General features: G+C 33.9%; 4 protein-coding genes across 4 annotated transcripts; 2 read left to right on the forward strand and 2 right to left on the reverse strand.

Annotated features, from left to right (window-relative positions):
- Positions 1-722: 722 nt before the first annotated feature.
- On the reverse strand, positions 723-1,742 carry LOC129288341 (uncharacterized). Its single transcript, XM_054924859.1, has 2 exons — positions 1,340-1,742; positions 723-1,183 (listed from the first exon to the last, which is right to left on the reverse strand). Exons 1-2 carry the CDS (start codon positions 1,740-1,742, stop codon positions 723-725), a joined length of 864 nt encoding a protein of 287 aa, XP_054780834.1.
- A 3,674-nt stretch (positions 1,743-5,416) lies between these two features.
- Positions 5,417-14,508, forward strand: LOC129289606 (uncharacterized). The gene is made up of 15 exons (XM_054926399.1): positions 5,417-5,462; positions 9,670-9,792; positions 9,895-9,954; positions 10,135-10,239; positions 10,698-10,778; positions 10,892-11,013; positions 11,390-11,491; positions 11,656-11,772; positions 12,179-12,247; positions 12,685-12,751; positions 13,139-13,192; positions 13,273-13,362; positions 13,749-13,805; positions 13,885-13,923; positions 14,184-14,508. The coding sequence occupies exons 1-15, from the start codon at positions 5,439-5,441 to the stop codon at positions 14,295-14,297; spliced, it is 1,224 nt and encodes a 407-aa protein (XP_054782374.1). The 5' UTR covers positions 5,417-5,438; the 3' UTR covers positions 14,298-14,508.
- On the forward strand, positions 8,044-8,770 carry LOC129289607 (oleosin Ara h 11.0102-like). Its single transcript, XM_054926400.1, has one exon. The coding sequence runs from the start codon at positions 8,080-8,082 to the stop codon at positions 8,533-8,535; it is 456 nt and encodes a 151-aa protein (XP_054782375.1). The 5' UTR covers positions 8,044-8,079; the 3' UTR covers positions 8,536-8,770.
- A 1,033-nt stretch (positions 14,509-15,541) lies between the features above and the next one.
- On the reverse strand, positions 15,542-19,456 carry LOC129288342 (ubiquitin-like-conjugating enzyme ATG10). The gene is made up of 7 exons (XM_054924860.1): positions 19,291-19,456; positions 18,468-18,646; positions 18,311-18,361; positions 17,945-18,028; positions 17,715-17,817; positions 16,732-16,829; positions 15,542-16,142 (listed from the first exon to the last, which is right to left on the reverse strand). Exons 1-7 carry the CDS (start codon positions 19,454-19,456, stop codon positions 15,942-15,944), a joined length of 882 nt encoding a protein of 293 aa, XP_054780835.1. The 3' UTR covers positions 15,542-15,941.
- Positions 19,457-19,568: the final 112 nt, after the last annotated feature.

A 19,568-nucleotide genomic window follows, 5' to 3' on the forward strand; every position in this document is an offset into this window, starting at 1 on the left:
TGGATTAAGGTTCTTGCAGGTTCTAGAAGTATGACCAGCCTTACGACATCTTCCACAATGATAAAGTTTTTTTTTTTGAAATTGAGATTCACGTCTTTTCGTCTTAAGTCTTCGTGGAGGCCTTCTAGTCGTCGGTGGTTGTAAGAATGTTTGGGTTAACATATTTGTTACTATCAGTGCATCTGGTTGTGGAATATCATGTGTGGACATAAGCCTCATGCTGCGAGCATAAATTTTCTACTGTGATATCAACTTATAACATTTATTCACAGATGTGTACACATTTCCATGAACCAGCTTTATTGCTGTACATGCATGTGCACAAGGTATTCCACTTATTTGCCATGCCAAACAATTGCACTCATGTTTTGCAATATCTATAGTCAAATGAATTATTCCATTAGGAGAAAAGGTTTGTACTGAGATCTAATTTTCTCCATAAATTGTGCATGTAAATTTTCAACCCTTGCAACTTGCTCTATCATTTTTGCTTCCATATTAGGTCTTACCCCATCTTTCCAATTAATCATGGCCATTTTGGATGCTAGCATCTTGTTTGTCAATTTCTCTCGATGTTCGTGTATTAAAACATCAATATTGTGCTTTTGCTCCTTCATAATCCAAGCATTAAATGATTCAACAAGATTTGTTGTAATGTTATCCCATCGTTTATAAGGAAACTTACATTGTGCCTATCGATCTACATCCCCTTGAGCTTCAACCTATTGTGCCAATTGTGGATTGAACAATCTAAGGTTCCTCATAGCAATATTAAATTCTTCCTCATGCCTAGGATAAGCAACTGCATCAAGCAATTTTAGTGCAGCCTCCTTACTATTCCCTGATGTCCTCCTTTGACCTCTATTGATTTTTACATACTTAGCACTAAAATTTTCCTTCACATGACGGTAGCAATATGCATGTCTCTCGCCACCAAAAATAGCTTGCACAGCCCCAATAATGGCATTATGCCTATCAAAACCTAATGTTATTTCAATTGATCTTGTGATATCTTTGAAATTTCTAAGAAACCAAGACCAATCTTCAACTATTTCCCCACTCACAATAGCATATGCTAGCAGAAATAGGTCATTGTCCACGTCATAAGTAGAAGTTGCTAACAATGTTTCCTTGTATAGACCGTTTAGAAAGCATCCATCTATATAAAGTATGTGTCGACAACCTTTTAGAAAATTCAAAATACAGCATCCATATGCAATGAATAACCTCTCAAATTTGTTGCTATCGGAGGCTTCCTATTTTGCAACTATCGTTGCATCAGTTTCCCTTAATCTATCATAAATCCAAGGGATTATCATATAAGAATCTTATGGAAGACCATGTATATCTTGCAATGCTTTTCCTCTTTCCCTATATGCTTGACCGTATGTCAATCGCACATCATACTCTCTATACAAGTCTCTTCTAATTTCATTCATACTCTTGTCTATAGTAGACCTCAAAGTATCAGCAATGATCGGTGAAGTTGAATTTGCTCTTGTCCAGTATGAAACAATAAGCTTGTCCTGTGCATTGTGGATGTGCTCGCCATTGAATCTTGTTACCCTCAAAAAGTCACTATGCTTTCCTATTAAATATGCTGTAATATTCCATGGACATCCCTCAACCTTGCACTTAGCAATGACCTTTTTCGTATTGTTCTTCTTAAACTTGTATGAAAACTTGTGCCTAATACTATATTTGTACAAAGTTTGTCTAAAGGTCACTGTATTGGTAAACATTTGGCCTTTACTTACAAACAAGTCCTTCTATTTTGTTGAACTCATTTCGGGTATTGGTGTAGGCACTATTTGTACAGCACATTCTAATGGTAAGTCTTCAATCTTAGGACACAAACTACATGGAGATAAAGACCCTCTCTTTGAACCTCCCAATAAATTATCAATCCTATAAAAAATTACAATCCGAGTGCATTAGTAATACTACATTTTAATATTATATATGTTAACAAAAATAATTAACACAACTTACACATGCTGGCACTCAATTGGGTCATCCATTGAAGCTTGTTTAGTGTCATTTTCATTTTCAACTATATATACATGTCTACTTTCTTCATTGTACTTAATTAAATGTTCTACTCCATCATCATCAACAAGATCTATAAGTGTGCTTCTGTCAATGCTGAGTATGAAATTCATCACACTTCGAATGCTTTCACACCCCATAATTGTTGATAACATTTTTCTCAACTCTTCATAACTTGTCCCTTCCTTTATACTTCTTGTTCTTACACTCTCACCCACATATTGCATACTACCTTAGTTATCATATGCAATTTTTCCTCCAATATAAAAAAATATAATAGATGTTTCCCAAAAGTACTAGCCATCTTTCATGTCAACTTACACCATACACAACATATTGACAACTACCTATAGCATTTTGATTTCAGCAATTAATAACACACAAAAGATATTGTCAACCGATGCTGCACATAACATGTTGACAATTGCCCATGACATATTAACAACTTAAGCTTCATATATTAACAATATATTCAAGGTATTCTCAACCTGCACGTCACATAACATATTGACAATTACTTATAGCATATTGACAACAGATGCTTTAGCTATTAACAATATATCTTACTATCTCATGACAGACTCATCAGCTCAACTAGGTAGTACTAGATTCTAGAATAAACTATTACTAATGCAACCCCAATGACCACCCATGATAAATATATTGACTAAGAGAGAGAGAGAGAGACTACCCATGATTTATATACCCATAAGAAGAGAAAGAGAAAACCCTATTCTACCAATAAACCATAAAATACTAGATTAAATGATTAACAAGGAGTATATGCAAACTAATCTTATCATTTACTTATTTTTGTGAGGTTACAATATCAAATGCTTTGAAGCTCGAACCTGGGTGCAAGAATGTTTGAACGTAGGCCCTCTTCCTTCACAGACTCCTACATACCTCAAACTAAAGATCATTGCAAGAATGGGTTCATCTTTTAGCTATAAGTTGATCCTTACATATGCCATTCTGAAGACACTTGTGAGATGCATCTCAGCTGCTGTTGCCTCTATCATGCGTGAAAACCAAACTTCTTTCCTCTTTCCTTCTTTTCTTCCCTTTTAAATTAGCCAAGGGCAAATGGATCTTTTTAGTTTTAATATTATTTACCCCTAAGGACTATGGGACTTCATACTAACTTGGCTTATTCATGGGACCTAGCAGTATTTAAGTTTGATGTGTGGGACCTTATTGTAATTTTTCCTAAAAAAATAAAAAAACAAGATTAAAAAAACAAAATTCAAGTTCAAGATGAAAAATTAAAATTACTTTTTACTACACAACTAGGCCTAGAGTTGTAAATTTTTCTAACATACAACTCAGCTCACATGTTTTTGGTTAGCACCCCATGACTCTTATGTAACAATGCTACCTCCAACTTTTTCTTTCATTCTTCGATGTAGGACATAGGTAGAGCTGGGAATACGGGCGAGCCTGGCTCTTATGGGCTTAGCCCTTAAGGGCCTGAGCCCTAAAACCCGATTCCCTATTTTGAACCTCATTTCTCAAACCCGGCCCTTATGTGAAGGGCTCAGGGCCGAGCCCATAAACCCTTTTTCAAAAAAATAAAAATAATAAAAATAAAATTAAACATTATAAATTAATTAAAATATTTTGAAATTAAAAAAAATAAAATTCTCATAATTTTTTAAAAATTAAACAACATACATTTAGAAGTCTAGTAATAAAATTTAAATCTTGGTTAAAAAATAATTCATTTTTTATAAATACACAAATATAATAATTATAGAAAAATAAAAAATATCAGGAATTTTATACTATACACTGATATTTATTAAATTATATTAAATCAATTTTAGAATAAATTAAAATTAATAATAATATAATGTTTGTAGGATCAGGTGAGCAGGTCATTGACTTCAAATACATGTTCCACCAAAGAAAATAGTAATAATAATATAATAGGGCTTGAAGGGCTACCCGAGCTCGAGCCCTTTTTTACAGGGCTTATCAGGGTCAAACCCTCAAGCCCGATTATTTTAAACAAAATTATTTTTAAAGCCCGAACCATTATTTAAACAGGGCCTCCAAGCCCTGCCCTCCAGGCTCAGCCCTTATTCCCGACTTTAGATAGGAGTAATAACCAATTGTGTAAAGCATAAACAACGGCGGCTTTTTGCCCCTCTTTATTCTCGTCAATATTTATTAATTCATTTTAATCCTTAAACTATTTTATAATATAAACACAAATCTTTAATTTTTATACTTTTAATTATTTATCTATTTTTTATATGATATTTTAAATGTATTTTTAATAAGTCTCCTAAAAACACCTTATAGTTTATCATTTTTTATGTAATTGATATTTTTCAATGAACATTGAATAATTAAAAATACATTATAGTTTGCCCACTTAACTTTCAATTTCATTTATCTTACAATAATTTTTTAATTATTATCAATAAATAGTAGTTTTTTTTAAATATTAGATATTATTTATAATATAATATTTAATATATAAAATATTAAATATAATAATATTTATAAATGGTCTGATCACGGTTTGATCATTGAACCATGAACTATTACTTTAACTAGTTCGATCACTAGTCTAGATTTTAAAACTTTTTTCAATCTTCATAAACTAACTAATAGATCCTTGTAATTAAAAGTTACTGGAGGAAGTAAAACCCCCCCCCCCAAAAAAAAAAAAGAAACCAAACAATCCAATAAGTAAAATCATTCTCCAATCTCTTTCAACCAATTTCATAGATACTAAAGAAAAGTGAATGTTATAAAGCACAACGAAAGTGAAGGGAGAAAATTGCGATTGTTGTGGGTAATATAAGAACACAAGGATAGTGAATCTTGAATAAATTATGGCACAAAAAAGGCCACACTTATCGGATCATGAATAATTGAATATATTGGAACTTGGAATAGTTTAAAGTTTGCTTTTTCCTCAAGATCAGAATGAAGCGACATTAAATATATCTCATTTTCCTACGAAACATTTTTCTGCTTTTGCTTGCTGGTACAAGCAGTTTTTGTTGGGACCAATATAATAAAATAAAATTTTGACTTACTAAATATATTATAGACGAAACTAAACGACCTTTTCCTTACTGATATGCGTTTTTGCCGAAGGGATTGCGTGTATGTGAAGGAACAAGAAGTCTTGGCGATGGGAAATACAGCTGCACATGCAACCGACTTTTGGCAGTTCCACGTTACAGAGTTAGATGAGTAACGTAAACTCGGTTTCTTCTACTTGTTCTCTACTTAAGCCTCTTTTCTGAGTGTTGATCTTCAACTTCCTTAGAACGTAAAGGATACAAAAAGATCAACATATATGGCTTTTCATTGATGCAATTAATATTCTCACATGACTACTCTTTTTTGCTGTAATTCCAGAAGCTAGGATGATGAAGACCTGCAACAGTACGGTATGTTTCTCTTACTTTTCTTGCTTCAAATCCATTGCAGGATCGGTATCAAAATCATGATGACCTACCCCTTTCTTCTTTGTAGTATCTAAATTTCTGTAGTGATTAATTTGAACAACCTGCTTGATGTATGTAGGATGATAAAAGTATGTTATTTAATAGATTTGTTGATCAGGTGTTTTTAGTTAGTAGTGGTAGAAATTAGAAAATCTCACAGCCAAGAGCATCGCGTACTATACGTTAACGTTGAAGCAAGACTCGCGACTTGAACAACCATTTATCCCAACAACGAACCACGATGGGGTAAAAAAAGCCATCGATTGATAGATTCCTCTTCTTTAGCATTGCGAGATTCCACTCTTATAAGATCATGTTTTATTCGGCGAGGGTCAATATATCACAACTGTAGAGCAAAATATTCCACAATTAGCAGAAAAAAGAACCAGGGAGTCCCACATTGCATGGTCTCAATGACAAATTATCACATATAAGTGCTTCTCCCGATACACGAAGCAACTCGCCGAGCTGAGTTGTGTGAGCTTGTAACCCGAGCGGGGGGCTTTAAAGCAGTGGGACACTGCGATGGTAGGTCTACTGAGCTAGACAAGTAAAGAGTTCCCGTGAGGCTGCTCTTTACAGAGCAGCAGACGACACATCCGGCTGTTATCAGTGATTCTCTAATGGGATTACAGGCCGAGGCTCTTCAAGTCGTCAATGCCCGGTTAACCTAGCTGCATGAACCACTGTTTCTCCGCCGGGGATGGCCAAAAATGGACCTATTTCTCTTCAATAATTTTGTAAAATATTAAATTTTTCTATTTGTTTTATGATTTTCTTTGATCTATAATTTAGATCTTTTTTTTTTGCTGTCAAGGAACAAGCTGTTCAATTAATAGATTGTATTGGAATGGTGATTCATTAATCATTTGAATACTCTTACTTTTTATTGAATTTTATTCAACTCATTTATTTTTCTCAATCCAAATATAAATAAAAGATTTGATAATGATATTTTTTTTCTTTTTAAAAATAGAATCCTTTTAAGAATACTTTGGATTATTCATTGTGCTGTTTTCTTTTTGAGATATTTAGAAAAAAATAATATTTAAGGATATATATTACCTCCCCATTTCTCCTTTCAAACAAAGAAAAATGATTGAAGTTTTTTTATTTAAAATCATGTTAGGTCTAATTCCTATTACTTTGATTGGATTATTTGTAACTGCATAGTTGCAATACCGACGTGGTGATCAGTTGGACCTTTGATTAATAATTAACATTTTTTTATTGAGCTCTTCTTTCTTTATTTTAATCCTAATTCATAAGAGGTAAATAAGATTTTAGAATGTTGTTTCATTATTTCAGTATCATTCTCAATCTCATAAGAATGGAATCACGTCCTATAACATTTGAACCTACAACATTAGGTTTTGGATATCAAACTAAACTAGGAGCCCTTTTACAAAATTATTAGTGAAATGTGAAATTATAAAAAAATAAAATAAAATTAAGATGTAAAAAGTTTGATCTAGTGCAATTCACTGCAAGGTGAGCTGGGGAAAGAAAAATTATGTGTGTGTGTGTATATATATATATATATATATTTCATTTACTTTTTTATTTTTATATGAAAAGCTATTTTCATCGTTTTGATTCAAGTTCTATTAAGTATTCCTACCTCTCTTACATTTTGTAAAATTTTTATATTAAATATGCTTTAAGATAGTCCTTCAAGTTTGTTGACCTTTATTATTAAAAAAAATAACATTATTATCTATTATGGGGTGGTAAGTAGCTTTCATCACTTAAATAAATGGTTGGGAGTTTCAAACCTCATCTCTTGTACATGTAGTAAGTTAGTTGGAAAATGCCGACACTTTAGCTTCGAGGGAGATAATCTCTATTGTTGGGGGGGGGGGGGGAGAACCGATTTTAGTACTAATGATAAGCATTGAGAGTTTATCACCTTTTGTCCATATTTACAACTTTTTACCTTCATTTATTTTAAAAGATTATTTTAATGGATACAAAATCTAAGTAGTGACAATTTCTTAACTATTAGTTTTTCAAAAAAAAAAATATTTAAAAAACATTAGTTGAAAAATTGTAAATCCACACCTTGAAAATTATATTTAAAGGATCCACAAGTAATGAGCTCTCCGTGTTCATTAATATGATAAGCACTAAATTTGGTTCCATTGTTGGAGAGTCTACTCCATGTACTAATGAAAAAAAAGGTTTAATTATTTAAATAAAAAAATTAGTAGAAATTTTCAACTTACTTGCTGCAGCTAGCGGATGAGGCTTGTATTACATCAAGTCATGAACTCATTTTCAATCAGCCATTATGAATAGCCAAATGGACTTAATTTCATATTTGTAAAACTTCCAAAATCCAAACAAGTAAGCAGCGAACGTGTCGCCAGGCAAATCTGCGTCGTGTTCATGCAGCCCCTGCATGACAACCATGTCACCACGTGCCCTTCTCACTCTCCATCTTCCGCCACCACACCTTCTTCTTCCTCTTCTTATTTAAACCCCTTCGCCTCCTTCTCCCACACGCCACTTCTCATCTTTCGTTTCGTATCAGTTTCCCTCTCCGATCTCTATCGTTTCAATGGCCGAAATCCGCCATCATGATTCCCCTTATTACTTCGGCACTCAGTCCCCTTACTACGGCTCGCAGAGGCCCTACACCGCCGACTCTGGGACCTACCAGGCCGCCAAGGTCGCCACTGCTGTCACAGCCGGTGGCTCCCTTTTGATCCTCTCTGCTTTGATCCTTGCCGGAACGGTCATCGGCTTGACTATTGTGACTCCACTGTTCGTGATATTCAGTCCGGTGCTGGTGCCTGCTTTGATCTCTGTGATCCTCTTGGGCTTGGGCTTCACGGCCTCTGGTGGGTTCGGTGTGGCGGCCGTCACTGCGATAGCGTGGATCTACAAGTATGTCACCGGCCAGAATCCCGCAGGAAGTGACCAGCTGCAAACGGCGCGTAACAAGCTCATGAATAAAGCGCGTGACATTAAGGACTACGCGCAGCAGAGTGTCGCCGGAGGACAGACGTCGTAAAACCTGCACACGCGTGCACTGGATTTCTGCCACGTGCCTGAAGTAGAGAATTGGAAGTCATTACATCACATTTTGTGTGTTCTACATGTTTCTTTTTCTTCTTCCACTTCTCTTTGTTTAGTTTCTTTTCTTTTGTCTGTTTTCTGTGGGTCATGATCTTCTCATGTCTTTGGAGCTGAATCAAGGGGACCGAGGACTTTTTACTTTTTATAATCCAAGTTCTGATTTAATTCAATTTCCTCTTCATAATGCAGAAGCTTACATAAAGTACATGATCTTAGAGAAGCAGATATAATATTCCTAATGATATTATGGAAGAAGGAAAGTATAGGGAAGTATAAGTCCAAGAATGCCCAATAATAACGTATATATACGTGTGTCTATATCCATGTATGTATAGACATATGAGCTTGATGCTTTTACGAAGCTTGAAGTAGCATGACCTAGCCTCTTCTGCTGAGTGATATACTATAATGAATATAATCCTTCGTTCAGACCGATATTTGATGGAAAATGGAAGAATTATGGGAGAATAACCGAAACATTAGCTACATGTTTGTGTGAAATTTGGGCCGGGATCAAATAATTCTTGTTGTTGAGAATCATCTTAAAAAGATTAGCTTAAGTTAAAAAAGAATCATAAATTTATTGGGTGGGAGATTACTTTGAACTAAAACACTTAACTCAGTTTCCTGGTGGTCAAAACCTTTGCTCAGAACCTTCCCGAGCAGCTCCTTTTGTGAGATAAAGGGGTAGAGTTCTTGCACTTATAAACTTGCTAGTCTCCTGATGTGAGGCTCAAAACTCACAACGGAGTGCTAATATTGAGATTATATATTTTCAAATTAAAGAACATGAGATGTCCGTTGGTACTTAAAGTTGCATCTGACTGACACTGTGAAGTAATAAAATGCTGATAAAATTGATTCTAAAGTCTAATGCCACTTGAAAAACGGATAGGGTTGACTGGGACTCGAGAGAATTTAGTATGTAGCTAATAAAAATGAATGTGGCGGATTTACACTGAAGGACTGGTAGGGCACGTCTAAGTTCTGAGGACCTAATATTTGTAAGAGAACTAAATTGATTTTTATATAATTAATGAATAACATAATTATTTGGTTCACTTTACAGGTATCTCTTTTGGTGGAACCTAAAAGGAAAAGAACACTTCATCGCCAATTACTGTCTAAAATTTTCTTGATTTCCGCAGCTTTCTTGATAGGAAGTGCATTTGTAGTGACGGATTATAAAGAGGTACCCAAATGGTCCCTTCAAGAACAGATACTATATATATGTATATAGTTTCATACATATGAATTGCATTGCGTTTTGTATTTATTGGTCTCTTTTATGCAGAGGTTCGCAGGATGGCAATTTGTGGATATTTTGCTCGATGCAAAATGTGCAGATTGTAAGGTAAGATGATGATCAAATTTTGCCTTCTCTAGCAGTTATTAGATAAATATATAAACACAGTTAATTTATGTGCATCAGTTTGTTAATGTGGGGAAACAAGGATCAACTTGTATTTTCAGATATATGTTTGGGATATTGGTTTAATAGCAAATAAAATTTATCTTTTGTGTGGATTTTCAGGGTAATTGCAGACCCCGTGGAGCTGAGGCACTACCAAAAGGAATAACTGCCATCACTTCTGACTTGGAAATGAGACCATTGTGGGGTCCTCGCAATAAGCATAAGGTACTGAAACTTGGACTTTATTGAACTTGTCAAGCCAGTGCTTCAAGGGTCACTCGGACTTCATCGAACTTGTTGAGGTAGTGGTTCAAGGGTCAATAGTTAGTCATGATTATTTTTTTTTAACTCAAAATGATTTTGTTTTAGGCTCGGAAAAGCCAGAAAAATAAAATCTAACCCGTTGATCCGTCCAAAACTCTTGATCAGATCGGTCAGGAAACTGGTTCGCTAATTTATTAGTTTGACTTGCTAACTTGGGTTGGATTCTAATACCATGAATAAGTCGTGTCATGTCATTTTCAAAATCAATAAGAATTAATTAATAAGCTATGCTTGAATAGAAGTGAATTTTTCATAAGAACAGAACAACTCAATTTACTTAGTCTAAGTCTATTCTGTTTCCGTATGGATATAGTTCTGAATTATTTCAAGTAATTTTTGAAACTGTTGGATGCTTTCAGAGTTCAGAGTCAGTGACAAATTTACTGGCCATGGCAGTTGGTATAAAGCAGAAAGAAAACGTTAATAATGTCGTAAACAAGGTGAGAAAATGAAAATTCAGTTTGTCATACTTTTGATGACTCTCTCTCTCTCTCTCTCTCTCTCTCACACACACACACACTCTTTCTTGAAATTTCTTGCTTTTTCATTGCAGTTTACAACAAGTAATGATTTTGTGGTGATGCTTTTCCACTATGATGGCATTGTTGATCAATGGAGGGATCTGGAATGGTGTGATCATGCCATTCATGTTTCTGCTGTCAATCAAACTAAATGGTGAACTTGCTTCTCTTGTCCTTTATAACATTCATCAACTTTCTTCAGAAATAAAGAATATGGGACTTATATAGATACATCTGACTTCACGAAGTTAAAACCTCTAGTTAAGCTAGATCAATCCTCTTAACAATTGATCCAATCCCTCGGTTGTTTATTTTCTTTTTTTAATTGAAAAACTCCACCAAAATCTATCATTCTCAGCTAGAGGATTCAAATCAACAATTTCTGTCTCAAGTTTGTCTACAATTCAAAATTGAAATTTTGTTTATCAATTAACACAATTTTCATCAAGAGAAAAACAAATGTAGCTGTCAATGTGGATAATTAGTTACTTCTGAATAATAAGTTTATACTTTTGCTATAAATGAGTTAGGTGGTTCGCCAAGCGATTCTTGCACCCAGATATCATTTACGAGTATTCATACATCTTCTTGTGGGATGAAGACCTTGGAGTGGAACATTTTGATGTCCAAAAGTAGGCGTGTTTGTATTTTCTTTCACACTTTTCTTTTAGATAAATTTTCCTATACATCATGCAAAGTTTGATGAACGAATCACACTGTTCATGACTTATGGATAATATTTGCTATAAATTTTATTATATAAATTATCTGTTGGCATAATTTTTTGTGCATGCAGATATTTATCCATAGTCAATGAAGAAGGGCTTGAGATATCACAACCAGCACTGGATCCTGATGTATCAGAGGTTCACCATGATCTCACAGCAAGGAACAACAAGTTAAATGTTCACAGGTTTGTCAGAACATCTTTTTATTTGGACACAGTAACAAATGAAAACTCACTCAGTCAATGCCCATGAATGGTTTTGTTGAATATCTAATATGACTCACATGAGAACTTATTGGATTCAGAACTTTTTGACAAATGACAAACCTATCAGAACCTGTGAAATTTAATTCTGGTTAAAAGGATGGGGAGATTAATTGGTCATAGAAGCTCAGAAAAGCAAGTTCAAGAAAAGTTCTATTATGATTCTTACAACTAATAACTTTGAGCTCTGGTGAAATTTTTTAAGTTTGATATATAAGTGGAGATACATGTGTAATGTGGAACTATTAATTAAGGCTTTATTGAATTCAGCTTTCAGTCAAATTTTTGCATAGTAATCTATTCTTTTGACATTGAGTTATATTAACAGGAAAATCCACAAGACGCTAAGAGGTGGCAGAAAATGTGATCAAAACAGCACAGGGCCCCCATGCACAGGGTAAAAATTCTGCATTAATTCAAATGCTGTGTACTTCGCTGCTTCAAAACTTGTTTTTCTCTGCCGGTGCACATGATGCAGACGAATTTCATGTCTCGTGTAGATATACTCTTCTTCTTTTTCTTCTTTTCTCCCCTTTTATATACAGATTGAAGAAGAAATTTTATTAAGAAAGAACAATAATATAAATGGGATTAAACATGAAGCAAAGCTGCTCAATGCCTTGGCATATCTAAACAAGCTCTGAATTTTACTACAGCTTCAAACAAAATCTTTACCCATAGGGTTGAAAATTCCTCGCTAATTAAATATTTTCAAGTGGCATCATTAACTGGATATTGTCATTAAGTTTCATCCTCCACTCTGCATTTTTTTCCCGTTTCTTCAGTATTTTATTTGTATGAAGTAAGACTAAATTATATGAATTCTCATTCCAGGTTTGTGGAGATGATGGCTCCTGTGTTCTCAAAGGCATCTTGGCGTTGTGTATGGCATATGATTCAGGTTTGTCATATAAAATTTAGTTGAATTGAGTATAACTCAACCAAACATTTGAAGCTGATAGCTTCTTAAAATTTTTCCCAGCTTGATTTAAAACCAAGTAAATCACTTTCTAACAGAATATGCCATTGTAGACCTTACACTCAGAATTGAATTTCATTGTCAACCAAGGGCATGAAAAGTTGAAGTCTTTCCTCTATCAGGGTGGCTCATGTTACTGCTATAGCATTAATGTATTATCCCAAAATGAACTTGTTAAATGAATGAAGTTCCTTATCTCATGACTAATTCCAAATTAAACTTAAAAATATGATCAATAATGAATTCAGGCTCCATGATGTTTTGCCTTTATGCTAAGTAACAGGCATTCTTCCCTGCACCTTTTGACAGAACGATTTAGTTCACGCATGGGGTTTGGACTTTCAGCTAGGTTATTGTTCACAGGTAATTTTCATCTGGCCAGATAAGTTTCTTTTATATATTTTTATTTACTTTATTTTTATTGGGAAGCATTCCTTTCGCAGGGTGATAGGACTACAAACATTGGTATAGTTGATTCTCAGTATTTAGTACACTATGGCATACCAACACTTGGTGGCTTGACAGCAAACAAGGTTAGAAACTTGACCATCCAGGCATTTTGTTTTTGCTGGGGAAAATATAATTTTTAGTCCATGAACTTGTTTTCATTTATTAATTATCAATTCAGTTCTTTAACTTTGGCTCGAAATAACTTCGTCTTTATACTTTCTTGACTCAAAACAACTCAATTTCTATAATTTGTTGGCTCGGTATAATTTAGAAACTTAAAATTATATTATCCCTTCTTGTTAATACATTTAGGGATCATAAGAACTAACTAGTAACCTCCTCTTTTATCACCACCAAATTTATATTATCTTACCTTAACTCTCTCTCTCTCTCTCTCTCTTCCTCCTATGATGTTTCTACTGTTATCCTGTTTAATATAATCAACAGTTGGTTTAACTAATTATTGCAGACATCTACAACACATAGTCAAGGTGATCAAAATGCAAAAGTGTTGAATAAGGAAATGGTATTTAATAGAAGCGCAAGTTCTCTTTATTCAATTATTTAGTCTTTCAAACGGTAAATAATTGCCTGTGGGTTTGCAGGAGAAAATGCTGTCAAATCAAACTGATGCTAGGTCTGAGGTGAGCCTTCAATTCTATTCTCCAAGCAATGAATGACAAATTAAAATTTGGTCTTCCAGGGGTTTTGTTGCCAAATATCTAGATATGATCAGTCATTAGAATAAAATAACCCATGAGTAAACATCTGTTTTGGCAATCTCTGTAATTTGACATGATATAAGCTAAAACTAGAGATCACTGATCCATCTATGATCATGCCCTCTAGGGAAATAAATGGCTGTAGTATTATGCAGCGTTTCATTTATTGGTTATTTTGACAGGTAAGAAAGCAATCCTATGTTGAACTTGAGACGTTCAAGAATAGATGGAAAAAGGCAGTCCTGGAAGATTCTTGCTGGACTGATCCTTTTCGATCACCAACACAACAGAACTAACTACAGTAATATTTTCTGTCCTTTTTTCCAAAAAAATTACCATCAATATTATTTACTCTTCAGACTATAAGAGAGAATGCAAATTCTGCAGTTTGAGTTTTTTTTCTACTGGGCATGCAATGCATATCCTACCTTATCTTGTGTATTGTCAAAAGCTGTAAAGTGTACTATTCTTTTTTCTTACAACCAATAAATAATCACAAGGTCCCATCAATGCAAAACATAAATGAAATTCCCTCCCAGTTGTCAATGCTCTAAAATTTTTCCCCATTGGTAAATTACAATGCTTTAACCAGAAATGCTCAGAGAAGTCACCAAGACAGGCGAACAAGGAAGATCCCCGTGGATGAATATGTAATTTGTGACGCAGATGAAGATTTAAATCAACTTAATACTGCAACGGAAGGATGACAAGTAGAGTCCTAAAAGAGAAAATTAAAATTAATGATAATTAGAGAAATACAAATATTGGTTCAAATAGTTGCAGATATTGATTCCCTTTTTTGGACTTAATTGCCGTTCTCCCCACTTAAATCACTTTATGCTTAGCTTCAGAAGCTTTAAGCTAATGTAAAATACAGACAGTGAATCTATTTGTTTACAGGAAAAATATAATAAAATTTCTTTAAATTATATAAATGATAATTTAATTTTTTTTTTTTTAAAATATCATAATATTTTAAAATATCATAATATTCATAAAGTCTCTAGAGACTTTTTTTTTATTTTTTATTATTAAGGAATGAATGTAAATAACTAAATTACCCTTAATTTAAAATTTCAAATGCCTTTGAGTCCGATTAAGAGAGGTAGAGGAAGGCCTAAGAGAACACTTTGGAAGTTGTTGAACGTGATCTCTTAATTAATAATATTTCTAAAAGCTTAATAATGATAGAGCACAATGGCGTCTTGCAATCCATGTAACCGACCCCACCTAGTGGGATAAAGGCTTGTTGTTGTTGTTGTTTGTTAAAATTTCAAATGCAAACTTGTGAATTCTTTTTTCATTCTTGCAATTTTAAGAAAAAAATTATAAATTTTAAAATAAAACTTGTAAATAATAATTAATATTTGCAATACTTAACAAATATCAGGATATTAAATTCAAACTTGTAAAGTGTTAATGAATTTTTGCAATTTAAAAAAAATGTCATAAATCTTAAAATAAAACTTGTAAATGATAATTAATATTTAAACAAAGAGTAATCTAATCATTTATATTAATTTTTTAATGACAAAAAATCTTTAAAAACTTTATTAATATTATAATATTTTGAGATATTAAATTGTCAGGATATATTATCATTTTGCCTTAGTTTACATCATTCCACACACGTATCGACAGCAAACTTATAAATTCTCTACAAGCTGCAGCTTTTTCTTCTTTCCCCAGTTCTTCATTGACAAATGAAGCAAATAATATATGCTTTATTTAAATCTAAATGCAATAAAAGATAAAATCCTAATTTAAAACAAACAAAATCCCATATTCCCATATCCTTTTCTTTGCCAATTTAGCCGACCCTAATTCCTATTCCTTGTTCGAGACATCAAGCACCCGCAACACAAAGCTTGTTTATCTCGTTAGCCAGCTTTACAGCAACTCAATTTGAATAGAAGAATCCTTTTCATCAGTAAGAGTAATTAGCAACCAAAGTCCATCATCTCCAAAGGAATTTTAAGGCCAACGACTTGCCCAATGACGGAGAACCATGAAGCCAGATAATGTTCAATCTTCAGACCATTTGTGGTCAAAGACTTGTCACTAGAAAAAAGCAGCTTCATCCACTCACTTGTCCCACATGGATGTAATTTGCACCATGGCCTGTTCAGATATGGATGCTCCTACAGGATATATAACATTAAAACCATTAGGGGTATATTCCAAGGCTTATAAGCAAAACATGCAATTAAGCGTTAAGATAAACTATTCTCCTATTATAATATTGTTCTGAGCTTAACGGGAAACGTTTTTACTAACTTGCACCTCTCTAGAGTGATTCCTTGTGCGTTACTTTTATGAGCAGCAGGTCGGCTTGCAAAAGTATGATTTTGTGCCATTGATATTCATTTTAGTTATTTGTAATATAAACACATAAATAGGGAAAGATTTCTATGTGACTATAAACAAAAGGAAAAAACCCATTAAAATAAGTTCACTTTAATATACAAGGTACTGTTGGACATCCCACAAGTTTAGTTCATTAACTACATTCTCCTTTCACTTCTACTCATAAAATTCCTTTCATTAATAAATCAAAGGCAAAGAATGCAAGGACTCGAAATTCATATATAACTTGGCAGTCTCAATAAAAATAAATAAATAAGCAAGAACCAAAGCATAGATGCTTAACCAAAAAAGGAACTTACAAAAAGATAATGAAAACAATTCTTTTACTGCAAAAAGAGAGATAAGAGGCATATGGTTACTTACCTCTTGAGTTATGAACGTCCATTTTGATTCAGATAGCAACTTCACAGAGTGGCCAGGAAGGCCCTTTTCAATTTCACTCAACAGCAAAGGTTGTCCATCTATGTAATCCGAATATCAAAAAGTATCACACATTGTGAACATCATTTTCCCAGTTAAAAGAAAATTTAAATTACATTTTTATCTATAAATTTATAAAATTGTCCCTTTACGCAAAGTCGAGGAAATTCTACCTGAAGCTAGTTCAGAAGGTTCGGTGGGTAAAGATTCAGATAATAGGTTCCAAGTTCAGCACTCTTCTTGAACAAAATATAATTAATTCTGTGTGTTTCTAATGATATACTAGACTACATAAGTTTTTATATATTACTGCTTACAACTTCACAGAGGGACCAGGAATGCCCCTTTCAATGGATAGAAAGGTTGTTCATCTACATAATCAAACAGCATTGCATCTCCCTCGCTGTTAACATTATTTTCTTGATTAAAAAATTTGAATTATATAGAAACAAAAAATGTAGACATAAATTTAGGTGATAACGCAACTCTGATCTTAGAAATACAGTTATGTTTTTATACTATCAGGCAATAGAAACGTTGGCAGAGACCTAACTGAACTTATTCATGTTCCACAAAATTAAAAGTTTTAACCCAAGTATTCAAAGGCTTAGGTACCAAAATCCAACTGTGGCTTCAATTAGATTGAAAATAGTGCCAGTGTCCTAAATGTCCACCCCCACCCCACAACACCTAAGGACAGCAATACGATCTTTTATTTAACCCGCCTCTTTAAGCATTCATATCTAATGACAAACCAATTGCAAAAGAAAATCATTCACTCAGGTTTACAGCTAAATAGCCATAAGGTGGTATTTTGTTTCAAGTGGTTCCAATTTTGAAGTTCCAATAAAAAATGCAGTCATATATCCAATAGGATATTTATCACAAGCAACATACTTTGTAAGACGATAGGATGGTGAATATACCACTATGATAAGCACGGAAATACAGCACTGGAACCCTGTATGAAGCACTGTAGACTATATGAAAATCATAGTGGTTTATTTCAAGATAATCACTCTCTGCACCCTGCAAAAAGGAATAGAACAATAACAATGAAGAGTACAAAAACTGCCAACAAAAATAATAGTCACCAAATTGATGTAGCATGAAAATTAGTAAGCTACACAATGAAAACCAATTAGGCCATACATACTAATGTGGCACTATCAAATGGTTCTTCATTCTCCAAGACATTGCTTTCTTCTTTCCATGTCAGACTAACAGTATCCTGTTTTTCCTGCACATGACACTTACAATCCAATAACTAACATCGCCTCTAGTTTTAAGGAGTGTAAAAACTGTGTCAAACAGTTCAGCAAAAGTTTTTTAAGGGGAGTATACCTTATGGATTTACAAAAGGATTGGAAAGCTCTTTCAAGCTTATATTAGCTTATTGGCTTTGTTGTTTTTATTAATTCATTATGAGGATTATACCCGCCAATAATTGCCGTCTCTTCTCATCAATAACAACGACGACGACGACAACAATAAAACTTATCTAAAAGAGAAAACAACAGACCTGACTTGATTTTAAAAGGCACATGTTTTCCAGTGACAAATATCCTTCCCCCTGAGATTGAGAGACATACATAGACAAAAAAAACAGAGTAGTTTTGAAGCATCGAGTAATAAAGTTGCAGAACTAAAGAAAAAAAAAAACTATTGCAGAGGCCCACCTCATTAGAAGAAACCAAATAACGTTTTGGACATTTAACCCACAACCATGGAGGGACTGAAGTATTGAATTTTCTCCAATTGTCAGAAAACATATGAGCAGCAAGAAAGAAATCACTTGAAGTGAGAGTCCCATCCCAAGGAAATATGTCTCCCGCAGCCTCTCTTTTGCCATTACAACCTACATTCAAAATGAGAAGCATTTCAAATATTGAATGACATGATAGAAGATAGGGAACAGAAACTTGCTGAATCATTCGCCGTATATTCTCATTAGAGTCCTAATCATAATCTTGTTACATAGGTAATCTTATTGATAGACTCTTAATTCTACCTACTCCTCTAACGGCTACTAACAGCCACTAACTAAGCTTTCCCTCCCAACAGCTACTTAACTAATTATAAACTAACTTGTCACAATTACACTTATGTAACAGAAACATAATGGCTTCTTCAAAAGTACAAGGTTGAACATGCAGACAGGTAAAGTACATCATAACATCCTCCATTTCTCACACAAAAGCCTAGCAACTGAGGATGACCCGATAACTTATTAAGTGGGTTAGTTATGATAATTCCACCAATGAATGGAAACCTTAGTACAGGTTATAGGCTTAAGAACAATAATTTTTAGGAATTCCTTAAAGATTAACTATTGGCCTTATAATCCTATCTAGTTTTATTTTCCAGTATAGTTCTAATATCCTATCCATAATTTTAAGAATATCTTTCAGCCTTGGTTATATTTCGACCTCCATACAATAGAAGCGAGGACTTCAGTCTTAATCATTGAATGAATTATTGCATTTTCTCCCATCTACTTACACCTGTATCCTACTTTCTCTCCTAATCCTGCACCAAGTGGTGTCAGAGCCAAGACTGAACTACGCATGCTTTGTTCCTCATAGGCTCTTCTCAAGGGTACCAGAACACACAAACCCAATGATGCGGAAGAACAGACAAGCGTGCCAACATCAAACTTTAGCCACATGATCACTCTTGCTCATAAGAATGTACATGCCCAAGAACATCCAGAAGAAAGAGATGCTAGTCTATAGCCCAGGGAAGTGTTCCACTTAACAAACACCACAACATGCAGGAAG

This window comes from Prosopis cineraria, unplaced genomic scaffold (assembly GCF_029017545.1).
Source record: "Prosopis cineraria cultivar Desert tree isolate PC_DT_omini unplaced genomic scaffold, ASM2901754v1 PC12, whole genome shotgun sequence".
Taxonomy (NCBI): Eukaryota; Viridiplantae; Streptophyta; class Magnoliopsida; order Fabales; family Fabaceae; genus Prosopis; species Prosopis cineraria.

Bases quoted from the DNA above. Each gene is read 5' to 3' on its own strand.
- LOC129289606 (XM_054926399.1), top strand. From the start codon at position 5,439: ATGATGAAGACCTGCAACAGTACG. The intron at 10,779-10,891 runs GTGAGAAAATGA...TTTTCATTGCAG, and splicing joins TTAATAATGTCGTAAACAAG to TTTACAACAAGTAATGATTT. The intron at 11,014-11,389 runs GTGAACTTGCTT...TAAATGAGTTAG, and splicing joins GCTGTCAATCAAACTAAATG to GTGGTTCGCCAAGCGATTCT.
- LOC129288341 (XM_054924859.1), bottom strand. From the start codon at position 1,742: ATGTTTACCAATACAGTGACCTTTAGACAAACTTTGTACAAATATAGT. The intron at 1,184-1,339 runs GTCTTCCATAAG...ATTTTCTAAAAG, and splicing joins AGCATTGCAAGATATACATG to GTTGTCGACACATACTTTAT.
- LOC129289607 (XM_054926400.1), top strand. From the start codon at position 8,080: ATGGCCGAAATCCGCCATCATGATTCCCCTTATTACTTCGGCACTCAG.
- LOC129288342 (XM_054924860.1), bottom strand. From the start codon at position 19,456: ATGTGGCTAAAGTTTGATGTTGGCACGCTTGTCTGTTCTTCCGCATCA. The intron at 18,362-18,467 runs GTGGGCCTCTGC...TCTCAATCTCAG, and splicing joins ATTTGGTTTCTTCTAATGAG to GGGGAAGGATATTTGTCACT. The intron at 16,830-17,714 runs GTATATTCACCA...CGGATTACATAG, and splicing joins TTTCCGTGCTTATCATAGTG to ATGGACAACCTTTGCTGTTG.